The sequence below is a fragment of the Podarcis vaucheri genome (genome assembly GCF_965113315.1).
Source record: "Podarcis vaucheri genome assembly, chromosome: 16".
Taxonomy (NCBI): Eukaryota; Metazoa; Chordata; class Lepidosauria; order Squamata; family Lacertidae; genus Podarcis; species Podarcis vaucheri.
The window spans coordinates 19,519,384-19,532,220 of NC_138754.1; the positions used below are offsets into that span (position 1 = coordinate 19,519,384).

At 51.1% G+C, this 12,837-nt stretch overlaps 1 protein-coding gene across 1 annotated transcript; it reads right to left on the bottom strand.

Annotated features, from left to right (window-relative positions):
- Nucleotides 1-776: 776 nt before the first annotated feature.
- Nucleotides 777-9,873, bottom strand: FAM89B (family with sequence similarity 89 member B). The gene is made up of 2 exons (XM_082202931.1): nt 9,111-9,873; nt 777-1,885 (listed from the first exon to the last, which is right to left on the bottom strand). Exons 1-2 carry the CDS (start codon nt 9,366-9,368, stop codon nt 1,601-1,603), a joined length of 543 nt encoding a protein of 180 aa, XP_082059057.1. The 5' UTR covers nt 9,369-9,873; the 3' UTR covers nt 777-1,600.
- Between the last annotated feature and the right edge of the window lie 2,964 nt (nt 9,874-12,837).

Consider the following 12,837-nt stretch of genomic DNA (forward strand, 5'->3'; position numbering starts at 1 on the left):
CCTGGGTCTGCAGCTGTTCTTGGACTACAAGTCCCATCATCCCTGACCACTGGTCCTGCTAGCTGGGGATGGTGGAAGCTGTAGTCTGAAAACAGCTGAAGACCCAGGTTTCGGAAACCCTGCTCTAGAGACACAGGAAGCTGCCTTATATTCAGAGTCCCTCTCTAGCTCAGTACTGTCTACACTGACAGGTAGCTGTTCTCCGTGGTCTCAGGAAGGGGACCTTGCCTACCTGGGGATGCGCTGCTAGGGACTGATCTGACCTCCTGCATTCAAGGGATGTGGGGCTTCATCTCCCAAAGAGAGAAAGAGAGCAGGTTTGGAGTGGCAGCCGTGGGGACTAAGCGAGGGAGGTGGCCGAGGGGAATCCTGCTACCCCAGCCCAAGAAGTCTCTTTCAGCTGGAAAATACAGTGCCTAGCTGAGGTAGCCACAGACATGGCCTCAGTTATGCCTCAAGCACCATGTACATGGAACAGAGCTGCAGCTTTTCTTTGAAATGGAAGGGGCTTCCTCAAGAGACTTCCCTTCTGGCACAGCTGCAGGGTCAGATCAAGCGCTCCTGGGCAGCAACGCTGGGAGGTTTCTTCTAGATTGGGGTGGAGAAACTTGGAGACCCCCACCAAACGCTGCTCCTAGAGGCCACAGGGCTAGTGGCCAGGGATGACAGCGGCTGGAGGGCTCCCCCATCCCTTCTCCAGGAACCTGGTTGACCACAATGGGAAGCCAGATATTTACATCCTAATGAATGCAGTGGTTCATCTGTCCCATAAGCCCCTGAGTGAGAAGAGGATGGCCTTTGGACTGGAGGCAGGCACTCCAGCCCATTGTTTTCTCCTGCTCCGGAGGATAGGACCCGAACCAATGGCTTCAAGTTACAAGAAAGGAGATTATGACTAAACGCCAGGAAGGACTTCTTGACAGTTAAGAGCTGTTCGGCAGCGGAACGGACTCCCTCGGGAGGTGGTGGACTCTCCTTCCTTGGAGGTTTTTAAGCAGAGGTTGGAGGGTCATGGATGCTTTAGCTGAGATTCCTGTATTGCAGGGGGTTGGACTGGATGACCCTCATGGTTCCCTCTTTACGATTCTGTGGTTCTATGCCCTGGAGCAGAGGTGCATTTAGGGGAACCACGACCAGCTCACCCGCAACAGGTGCCAAGCTGAGGGGATGCTGCAACAAGGACTTAGAATGGAAGGCAAGAGGCAGATTTCGGCGTTGCACGGGGCGCCGCTGAAATTTGAAAGCCCGAAGTCCGCCACTGCCTAGAGGACTAAAAGAATTGCACTCTGTTCCTGAACTGGCCACACACACAAACTTCTTTCTCTCTCTCTGGAAAGATTGCTCTGTGACATCTTGGCGGTGACTGACTGCTAAACCCCCCAAAGGTTAATTGTGAAGCGTAACGTGGTAGTGATCCTCAGGGGTCATTTGATTATGACGGAGCCAGCTGTAAACTGCCCGAATGGCCCTTCTCTCAGCCCTCCTCTCACTCCTGCCTGCGACCGACCCCCTGAATGTCTTTTGTGAAAGATGCAGGAGTCAGGTGCGGCAGCCGACACACAAGGGGGGGAAAGGCAGGTGCGGAGCAGAGGCAGAGGCTTCAGATGGTGATGTGGAAGGAGTCCTGGAGCCACTGATCCCGGGAGTTCTGGGGCTGGAGCAGGCGGAGCCGCTGGCCCAGCGGGGTCTCCTTGTGCCCGTCAGGGCTCATCTGATCCACCTCAAAGTCCTCGTCCTCATCCGAGAAGCCGTTTTCAGCAGCCAGGCTGCCTTCCGAGTGCAGCGAGGAAGACATGTCCTGGAAGAGGCCCTTGTATTCCTGAATGGACTCGTACAGGGACCAGAGCTGGCAGAGCAGAGACATGTCCAGTTGCCGGAGCCCCACCTGAAACAAAGAAAGAGCAGAGAGGCTCAGCTGGAGAATGGGCAACACCTCCCCGTAGTCCCAGCCATTCAATGTTTGCTCCTTATTCCACACCATAGAAAGAGGCAGTGCCCACGTCTCACTGCCCCTGGCAAGGTGGGTCCCACAAGCTGGCTATGCCTACCTCTGCTGGATCAGGCCAAAACTGTTAGAATTCCTGCTCCATGATTGCAGTCATGGGATTTTTGTATATCACATGACGGTATATGTTTTGACTCCACAGAGTGGGAAGTAACGGAGACAGGATGTTTGTGTTACTGTGTTCCGTGAAGTGGGACTTTTGTCCTCTGTCTTTTTCTCTTTGCTGTCTGATGCTAGAGAGAGAGGGAGCCATGTTGCAGTGCTCCGTGTGTGTTTATATGTAAATAAAGTAGGTTAGCCAAAATGCTGAGTTGCTGAGGTCTGTTACGCCAGTTGCGCAAACTCTGCAGATCCCTAAGTGTGCTGGTGTTGGTTGGCATCAATCGCTGTGATGTTCGGGCAGAAGAAAGCTTTTGAAGCTCCTGAACGATTCATCAGGAGGGAGAGAACATGCCAGTCGGGCAAGTGTCTCTGCCAGGGTCCTACTTTAGTGTAGGTTGCACTCCTGTGCTCCATCTAGTCCTGTTCTCCCAGTGGCCAACTAAGTGCCTCTGGGACACTGCTGTTAGGAAAAAAACTGCTCCCTTTCGCTTATGGGGTATCTAAGAGCCCGTATAGAGTCCTTACATAGGTTCTTTATCGGTAGGAAAAATAACAGAGGCCAACCAGAGAATATTGAGAAGCAAAGCAGCTAGTAAGCATGATCTTTATTAAACAGGGTCCCCCCACTCCCCCACGCAGGGATGGAGGAGAGGAACCCAGAACATGTGTGCAAGCTCTTATATAGACTTTTGAAATTGTCTACCCTGTAGCTCAAGACCACCCCCAAAACATCATACATACATCACAGAAAGAGGTGATCCCCAGCAGAAATTTGAGTGTGTTGCTTCTCTCCTGTCTGCCAGGATACCTGATAATGCCTTATCTGATTGCCTTTTCTGGATAGCCTGGCCATTCCTTTGAGATGGTAAATACCGTTCCTGAATCTCTTATGCATATTGATAGTTTGCCCAGCTTAACAGACACTTGCCAGACTGTATTTGCAGGGAGGTGTTAGCCCCTACAGTCCAAAAACAAATGGAAAGCTTTTCCCATTTCCTTCCTCCTTGCAGAGAAATATTTGAGGTCAATTTGGGAGAGTCAAAATGGATTCAGGATTGCTCTCCTGTACTATTTCAGACACGTGGTTTATATACTTATGTGTTTGCCTTGTGCATTTATTTTATATATATATAAGACCTTAGAATTCCCATAACAGTATGTAATAAAGTGATATGGTGGGGAAAGACAGTGCGACCAAAGCTCTATGGCAGAGCTCATAATTTGGCACCTCCAGGTACATCTGGGAAAGAGTCCTGCCCCAACCTTTGGGACCCTACCCGGACCCTGAGAGCATCCTCGGAGGCCCTTCTCTGTGTGCCCCCAATGTGAGCGGTCCAGACCAGGGTGGCAAGATGAGAAAAGGTCTTTTCTGCAGTGGTTCCCTGCAGAGGATTTTTGACTCCGTGGGTCTTTGGCCTGATGCAGCTGCTGCTGCAAGGGTCTCCACATGCTCATGTTTTGTTTAAGCACAGGGGAGGAGAACAAAATGCCCTCAAAGTCACAAGGGCCGATTTGACATCAAGGGCCAGGAAGCTCAGACTTCTTTATCACGCTGGCTCATGTACAAAGAAAAAGAGAGTAAACCAGGGGCGCCGACTTATAAAAAATATTGGGGGGGGGCCATACCGGGGTCCATACTGGCGGCAGGGTGGCAGTGGTGCTTTTGCATGCAAGAACCGGCCTGCCCTCCCCAGGCTTCGCGCCGGGAGGCGGCCACCCCCTCCTACCAACGTCACCTTAGCCGAACCCAGAAAAAAAGCTCCGCTCCGGCGGCGGGAACTCCCGTCCCCTCCATTCTCCCCTCACCCCGGTCCCTCGCCGGCGACGAATACGCCGTTCCTCGGCCCTGCGGCTCCATTCCTTTCTAAAGTCCCACCGCTGGGGGTCTTCCTCTGACTGACCGACCTGCCCGCCCCTTCTCAGGAGCTCCCGGTCACTTTGGGAGGCGCGCGCCGGAGTCCCCTGTGCGGTTTTTGGCAAGGTGCCTAATAATTTTCTTAAATTATTGGGGGTGCAGAGCCCCCCAAACGAATTTTTGAGGGGGCTCGGGCCCCCTCAGGCCCCATGGAGTCGGCGCCTATGGAGTAAGCTATAATTAGAAAAAAGGTGCCAGAAGACAATTGCTGCAAACTGAAAATGGGTTTCTAGTATGGGTTTCCCTGAAGATGGAGTGGCTGCATTTTGAAAAGTCTGCTGTGTGTTTCTGCTGCTCCCTGCTGGAGGAGGAATGCACAACACATGCTTTGAAGCCATGCCAAGTCGCACTTCTCCTTGACTCCCATTCGTTACAGTTACAGGCAACCAACCCAATTTACGTGGGGGCTGCGTTTAAGTGAAGCCGAGCATATTTGCAACACCACTGGAAAAGCCTGCAAAGAACCTCTCAACCTTTGGAAAACCTTGAAAAACCTTTTTAAAAAAACCAGACTCCCTTCCAAACTTCCTTGCTCAAGCTCCAACTCTCCACAGGCCTCAAAGGCTCCTGGGATTACACTTGCAAAGGCTTGTGGGATTGCTAGGTACTGTTTCCATTCCTTTTTTGCCCTTTCCAGGCTCTTCTAGGGACATTTTTGCAATTTTTATATTAACTTCTGGGTTCAGCGCAATGCCCACATGCACAATTGCTCATCTGTGGGGAGTTGCCTGTGCTATTAAGTGGACTGCAGTTCCAAGGGTGGTTTGCCGTCTTTGTTGGGTTTGTTTTCACAACCACCTAATGGGGGGGGGGAGGCCACTGTTTAGTCTCTTCACACACAGGAAAAGCTGAAGTTGCACCCAACCGTACAACATAAAAAGAGCCCTGATGTCTCAGACCACCAGCCTGTCTGGCCCAGCCTCCTTTCATCACAGTGGCCACCCGGATGCCCCAATGGAAAGTCTGCAAGCAGCACCCGAGGGCAAAAGGAGCCTGCCCCTCTTGCAGTTCCTGACAACTGGCAGCCAGAGGCATACTGCCTCCGGCAGCAGACCAGTGTTAGAAATTAGTCAGGCGCCAGGCGCGTTTTGCAACGGTCCAATTGTTACCATGTGGAGATTTGTGGATGCCAGGTTGGCGACTGGGGAAAGCAAAATGTCACTTAAGAGAAGGATCTGAAATGTTTTCCTTGAAGCTTGGATCTGTTTTATTCTGGATAGTTTTATTTAATGTTTTAATGTGTTGTAAACCGCTTCGAGATTTCTTCTTTAAAATATAAAGCAGTATAGAAATGATTATGATGATGATAATGATATATCACTGGGGGGGAAAGGCGCCTAGACATTCCGTTGTGGCAACCGTAACCTAGGTGCCATTTAGCAATTAGCTTATATATCTGAGTTTCTAACACTGCAGAGGACATAGCCTTATCCTGCACAAATCCCACTCTCCCAGACTTCATAGATGGAAGCTCTAGGCAGAGATGGGAGTACTTGATGCTTTCCAATGCCCAGGAGCCCCTTCAGCCAGCATGACCAATGGTCAGGAATGATGGGAGTTGTACGCCACAGGGTCCTCACGCCCGCTCTAGCCACTGTACCATACTCTCTCTTGAATTACCATCCTTTCAGTTTTGATCCACTTACTTTTAAAACTGTCGGTCATTACAAAATGGGTCTCAAGGCAAAACACTAACAACAGCTGTAGGAAATAACCTTATGTTTTACTCTAGCCTATTTAGAATTCATTAACACGGAATGCCATTGGACACCACTGAGTACTGCATTAATGTAGACTTTGGCTTATATCAAATTATCTTCACAGCCTGACATTTGATTGAGTGCACGTAACTACTTCTAATTTCCTAGGCACTGACTGCAAACAAAGACGTCTTGTAAGTAGCAAGTTTGTCCTGATCTGACGGCAGATAACAAACACTCTAAAGATGAATAAATCCAGGGTGACTGTTTCAATGAGGCAAAATACTCTGATCCTAGTTGTATTTTACAGGTGATTATGTACTATGCGGGACATGGGTGGCGCTGTGGGTTAAACCACAGAGCCTAGGACTTGCCGATCAGAAGGTCAGCGGTTCGAATCCCCGCGATGGGGTGAGCTCCCATTGCTCGGTCCCTGTTCCTGCCGGTTAACCTAGCAGTTCGAAAGCACGTCAAAGTGCAAGTAGATAAATAGGTACCGCTCCGGCAGGAAGGTAAACAGTGTTTCCGTGCGCTGCTCTGGTTCGCCAGAAGCGGCTTAGTCATGCTGGCCACATGACCTAGAAGCTGTACCCTGGCTCCCTCAGCCAATAAAGCGAGATGAGCACTGCAACCCCAGAGTCGGCCACGACTGGACCTAATGGTGAGGGGTCCCTTTACCCTTTTATGTACTAAGTAAAACAGCACCATGCAGAGCCCAGTCGATGTATGCAGGTTGATCCAAAAGCATTTTAGCATATTTACCATCTGGCTAAACTGATAATTCGGGGTGGGGGAGAATGATTATACTTTTCTCCAGGAAGAAATCCAGTGTGGCATGCAAAAAGGTTTTTAAAGACAAACAGACCATTGGCATACAGAAAATACTTAGGTCTCTGCAATAAAGTCCAAATGGTTATCAATAAAAAAGTAAGGGTGGTGTCGTAGTTAGAGAGTAGGAACAGGGGAAAGTAAAGTTAAAATCATAGAATTGCAGAATTGGAGGGAGGCCTTGTGCAACTTCCAGGAGGCTGATGCAGGAAAATGAGAAGCAGAGCACCCCAAATCTATGTCTGTCCATGTCAAGCTGACTGGGTGACCTTGGGCCAGCCACTCTCTCTCAACCTACCCTACCCTACAGGGTTGTTGTGAGAATAAAAGGGAGCAGAAACCATGGCTGGATCAAAGGAGTGTTTCAGTTAAACCACACTGCAACTTTGTATGAGAGATCGGGTTGGCAAAAAACGGAACTCCACAGCGCCATCTGGTGTCACAGTGTTAGAATGCCTAAGCAACATATATAAAGCGCTTTTTCTTTGCCAATGTAGCTGAGTCCCACATGTATTTAGAAGGGAAATGGGATGGAAATGGAAATTTAAAGCATGTGGCACACCGGATTAGGGCTGTGCGCACACCACAGAGCACTAAGAAAAGACGAATCTGGCTTCCTCAAGTCCAGAAAGTGGTAACACAGCTTTACAATAATGTACCTTAGGGTTGAGCTACCTAGCAAGGAAGGGGGCTCAGCCAGGCGATCAATGCCTTTCCTTGAGAGAGGGGGTAGTCCCCCACTTGTCTAAAGGAAGTGGCAGCGAAGACCACCCCCTTCAGAAACCCTCCCTGGGTTTGGAAAACCTAAGCAAGGAACTCCATGTCAAGCTAAGGTGATTGTTCTGTTAAAACAAGCGTTTTGGCTTGCCAGACCAAACAATTCTCCTCTGCCACCTTGTGGTGTTGCAGGAGTTCTCTCAACCCCCCGCCTCCCTGAGCCAATTCCGGGGGCTGTGGGGGAAGGGGGAAGCCCCACTGTGCAACAGAAGTCCTTGTGGAGGGCCTCCAATGAGTTGACTCCCACCCTAAATAATTGTTGGCTGGTCCCCAATGGCCCCTTCTTGGGCAAGATTATTGCATGAAACCAATTTTCTAGAGCCATTTCAATTGGGGTTTAGGCTCGGAGAGTTTCGATCAGCCCCATAGAGCCTTCAGTGGGGAGTGCTGTAGGGCTCGATCTTATCCCCCATGCCGCTTAACATCTACATGAAACGGCCAGCGTTTTGGAGTGCATTGTCAGCAACATGCTGATGAAGTACAGCTCCATTTCTCCTTTAGACGTGGAGGCATGGCAGCAGATGTGCTAGCTAGACAGATGCCTGACCTCTGTAACGGACTGGATGAAAGCCAATAAACTAAAACTTAATCCAGAGGGGCTGTTAGCTGATGGTTTCCTAGACCGGATGGGTGAGGTTTGGCCTGATGGGGTCACACACCTCTAAAGGAGCAGGCGTGTTGAATGGGGGTACTTCTGGGTCCACCAGCGTCACTTGAGCTGACGTCTTTCATCAGCTTCAGCCGATGGCCCAGCTTATATTTTTCTCTCTATATGAACAGGGATAGCCTAACTTCTGTTGTCTGGTAAACCTCTAGGTTAGATCACATTACGCCTACATGAGAATGCCTTCGAAGAGAGTTCCAAAATGGTAGCTGGTGCAGCATTCAGCAACCAGATTGCAGACAGACGGCTTTTTTGGTACAAGTGCACTGACTGGCAATTAGCTTCTCAGCTCAATCCTGAGTACTGGTATGACTTATAAAGTTCAGGACCCCAGTGCCTCAAGGGCTGCCTCTCCACACATGAACCATCCTAGGCCCTGCATTCATCATCTATAAAAACAGGCCTTCTCAGTGGTGGCTCCCCATTTGTGGAATGCTCTCCCTAGTGAGGCATGGCAGGCACCATCACTATGCATTTTTAGGCACCAGGCAATACCATCCTTATTTCACCCAGGCTTTTGGCCCTTACTTTTGGAAGTATGTTTGGGGTTTTTTTTTTACTCATCTTTTCAGTGGAGTGCATTTTAGCTTTGTTTTACTCTTGATCTTAGTGTTTATTTTGGTACATCGCTTTGAGTCACTTTTGTGAAAACGAATATGCGTAACTGTGCACTCATCCTTGCCCTTCAGGTTCTAAATGGAGAACAAAATTAAGCTGTGCCCTGCCTTGCAACCAGCTAGAAACCTTATTCAGTGTCTTTCTGGATTCCTGCAGACACAGTCATATCCTTGCAGTCAATGAGGACTAAAAAACCTGCAGAATTTCGTAGCCCAATGCCACTATCTATGCAGGTGGCTTGAAAGGACCTGAGAAATGCACATTCTGGTGGAACCCAAAACTTGAGTAGACCAAGACAATTTGTTGCCCAAGGCAGAATAGTAAATTACCCCCTCCAGTGACAAGGGACACAGCACCCAAGGCAGGTGCATCTCCCTGCTGGCACATACACAAAAGTAATACTACATCAGGTAACATAACAACTTCCTCCTCTTTCATGCCATCCCAAATCGGCCTGCTCCTTTTGCCCCGTACCAGGTCCGCCTGAGGGTCCCGACTTACCATCTCCTTGCGCAGCACCGCCAGGGCCGAGTCGAGGTTGGCGGGTTTGCTCCGGAGCAGCAACTTCTCCGAGGCGGCCTGGGACTTGCTCAGGTCGTCCTGGATGCGCGTCTTCTTGCTGTAAACTTTCTCGATCTCGCGCCACGAGCCTCCGCTGGAGTTGAGGATCCCGCTGAGTCCCTTGGGCAGCGGGGGGAGACCCTCGATGGCGCACACGTTCCCCGCCAGGCTGTCCTGGGAGGACTGCAGGCAAGTCATGGCGAAGGAGAGGAATATGTTTGGGGGGTGGGGGAGGAGAGGAGAGAGAGAAAGCGGAGGGGGGGGGGAGTCGAAATCAGCCCCCACCCGCGCCCGGGGATGGAGAGAAGAGGCCGGAGGCCGAGAGGGAGCGCCCACCGGACGGCAGAGCTAGCCAGCCCCCAGCCATATACGGAGGTGAACAGAGATGGCGGGTGGGGGCGACGCTTCAAAAAGGAGAGGTTCGGGGGCCCAGGCCTACCGGTCTCCACGCCGATTCGGCTGCAGAGAAAAAGGCACTCTGGCTATGCTCAGAGGCCCCCTCGAGACTGCTGGCTTAGGGACCTATGCAGGCTGGGAATCAGGCCCGCGCTGTCCTGCTCTTCCTCGGGCCGGCTAGCTTACCGAGGCCGGCTCGGAGGCGACCCAGCTGGCTCCCCGCATCCCGCGGCCCTGCCCCGGCCGCTCCCGACACCAGACGGCAGTGCCCTCCCGGCCGACCCGCTTGGCGCAGGAGAAGCGCCCCGGCCGCGAAGAGAGCAGCTCCGCCCGGCGCCCGTCTCCGCCTTTGTTCACGCTCTGCCCGTGGCGGCGGCTGCGGCCACACCCGCAGCGCCCCTGCCTGCCTCCCCGCTCGCTTGCCGTGGCGGCGCGGCGCGCACAAGGACGCCGCTTAAAGGGGCGGCCGCCGCAGCGGGAGGCGAAAGGACGCGGGCCTCCTTCGCCGCTTGAGCCCGTTTTCAGGCCCGGGAGGAGCTCTCGGACGTGGAGCACGTGCAGAAGTCGACGCCCTTCCCACTGGCGGGGAGAGCGCAGGTGCCGCGTCTCCAGGTTGGCAAAGGGGCTTGTTGAGCGCGGCAAGGGACTGCAGGGGTGCCTGCGCTGACGCAGGGCTGCGTTTGCTTGGAATGAAGGTCAGCGGAGACCGTGGTTTCTTTAGGGTGGCAGCTTGAATAAAATATTGGGGGGGGGGGGGAGGTAAGCCCCGCCCCGCATAATCGATCACAAGACGCGGCACACGCACACCATTTGAAATACTTTCTGGGAAAGGGGGGGGGGGAGGGACCTCTGGCCCTAGGAGTTGGTTCCTATGCTATTTCAGACCCTCCAAATCCCAGATTTACAGGAATTGTCCCAGTTTCTGATTGGATCCCGGAATGTCCTGCTTTTCCTTAAGACGTCCCTATTTTCATCGGAGAAATGTTGAAGGGTATGGAGTTATGCGACTCCGGAACCAAGGGAATAAGTAATTATACAACCTTTAGAAGACAAGCTATATTAGGGAAGTCTGACCTGGTATAAGCAGCTTCTTAGATTCCTAAGAAGTCACTGAGGATTCACAGAGTACACCAAACCCTCAGGCTGCTTCCAGCATCGCTAAACGCATAGTTCTCTCTGCCTCTGTGTGGCGCCAGAGCTCTGATCTTCCAACGCCATCCCTGCAGGTACCGTATATCACTTCTAAATATTGTCCTTGCCTTTCATGGAGGAAGTATCAACCCATCTCCCCTGAGCAAATAATTTGCTTTATCAAGAATGGTCACTTCAGAATTTCCCACCTGCTAACCATATTCACTCTGTGCCATCTGTGAGAGGCTACTTTGCCTAGCCAATGGTAGAGCCCACCCTGCTTTTGGCAATGGCTAATGAGCTAAAAACCAAGCCATGTTCCTTTTCTCCAGCACTGCTTTACTGGAGTCTGAGACCTAGTGAGAAATCCGCCAGAGGTTACCATATCCCAGTCCTTGCTGTGTCCTTCCAAATGACAAGCTAACATTTTTACCATTGTGCTTCACACATCCTGACCCTATGTAGAACGCTAAGCCTGCCAATTTTGATATGCTTAGGTCTGCCTAACTCTGATTAGGAAAAACGCAGTTTGTTTTTATTGGTGGGGAGAGAAGCTTGGCACCTTTCCGCTATCAGACTGCAGCTCTGGAAGACTGCCACTGACTGATCGTTTCTCAGTGCATCCTTTCTCTTTCAAATGACACCCAACTTCCCAACAGGAGCCATGATAGGGCAGGCTACAGTTGTCTGCTTGTGGCAACATTCTCTACTGGATTTGTTTACTTCCAGTGCAGAACGCCAAGGTATTATGCCAGACTGGGGCTTAGTGTTGTGTAACTGGGGAGGACCATACTTTGGTAGCAGAACATATGTTTGCATGGAGGCTCCATCTTTGGCATCTCAAGAGAGAAAGCATCAGGACATTCACAGGAAATGCTGCTAGGAAGCAGCTCATAGTCAACATAGGCCAACATAGGTGCCCTCTAACTGTTTCTGGCCACAGACCGGGGCAGCTTTAAAATAGGATTGGCCAACTTCAAGGACAAGGCCATCAGTGGCTACTAGCTACAACAGGTATGTTCTACCTCCACTGTCAGAGGCCATACACCTTGAATGCCAGTTTCTGGGAATCATGTATAGGGAAAGTGCTGTTGTACGAGGGTTCTGCTTGCAGGTTTTTCATAGGCATCCAGTTGGGACACTGTCAGAACAGAAGGCTGAATTAGATGGGCCTCTAGCCTGCTCCATCAGGGCTCTTGGGCACACAAGGCAGCTTCTTCTGTTCCTGTTGCATTTGTCTGTTGTCATGAAGCATAAAAACAGACGCATTCCAAATTCAGCCCCAGACTCATAATGTGTCAGGGAACTGACATCGGAGCCAGAGGCGGAGGGAAGGCTCCCAAGTGATGCTGGAGAAGGACCCAGCAGGGAGAGGAGCAGCTCATCAGCTGGGGAAGGAAATCAGCGCAACACCAGGGATAAAGGGGGGCAGATGGGGGAATCAGTGAGAGGGCTCCAGGACTCCTCGCCGGACACCAGCGGGGAGAGCACGGGTCCTCCGCTACCCACACCCTCCCTGCGCAGAAGACTTCCGCGCAGGGAGAGTAGGAGGAGACTTGGCGTCAAACAGCTTTTATGCTGGAAAAGATTTAAGAAAAGCCCACTGACGGATTCTGCTAGCGACTGAAACAGCCACAAAGTGAAGGGCTGTCCAGACAGAAAGGTTTAACCAGGCAACCTAGCCAGGAGTGGCGGCAACTTACGCATGAGCAACCCCTATTATTATTACATAATGCAAATGCAGAGAAACCTTGGTTGAATACTGTTTCACATTAGGAAGCCCGTATCACTTTCCCAAGGGCTACATTATGCCAGTAACTATCTTTGGAGCAGGCAAGAACCCAGAATTCTCACAGCAAGATGTATGTTCATGTTTCTCTGCTGTGTATAAGGATCCAACTCTGCCAGTAGAAGAGGACTAGAACATGCTATCTTCAACCCCCTCATAAAACCACCCAGGCAGGGAAGATGCCAGATTTCTCCTGACTTTCTGCAGCTTCCAATAAGCATAGGTGAAGCTATTAGTTTAATTGATCATTCATGAAGGAGAAAGCAAGGCCTATCAGAATCCACATGGATTTAGGGATGAGGAACCAGCAACATATGGAGAGTCTTAAGTCTCATCCTGACCACATTGTCT

Excerpts from the sequence above, each read along its gene's own strand:
- FAM89B (XM_082202931.1), bottom strand. The coding sequence starts at position 9,368 with ATGACTTGCCTGCAGTCCTCCCAGGACAGCCTGGCGGGGAACGTGTGC. Across the intron at positions 1,886-9,110 it reads CGGTGCTGCGCAAGGAGATG|GTGGGGCTCCGGCAACTGGA; the intron begins GTAAGTCGGGAC and ends TCTTTGTTTCAG.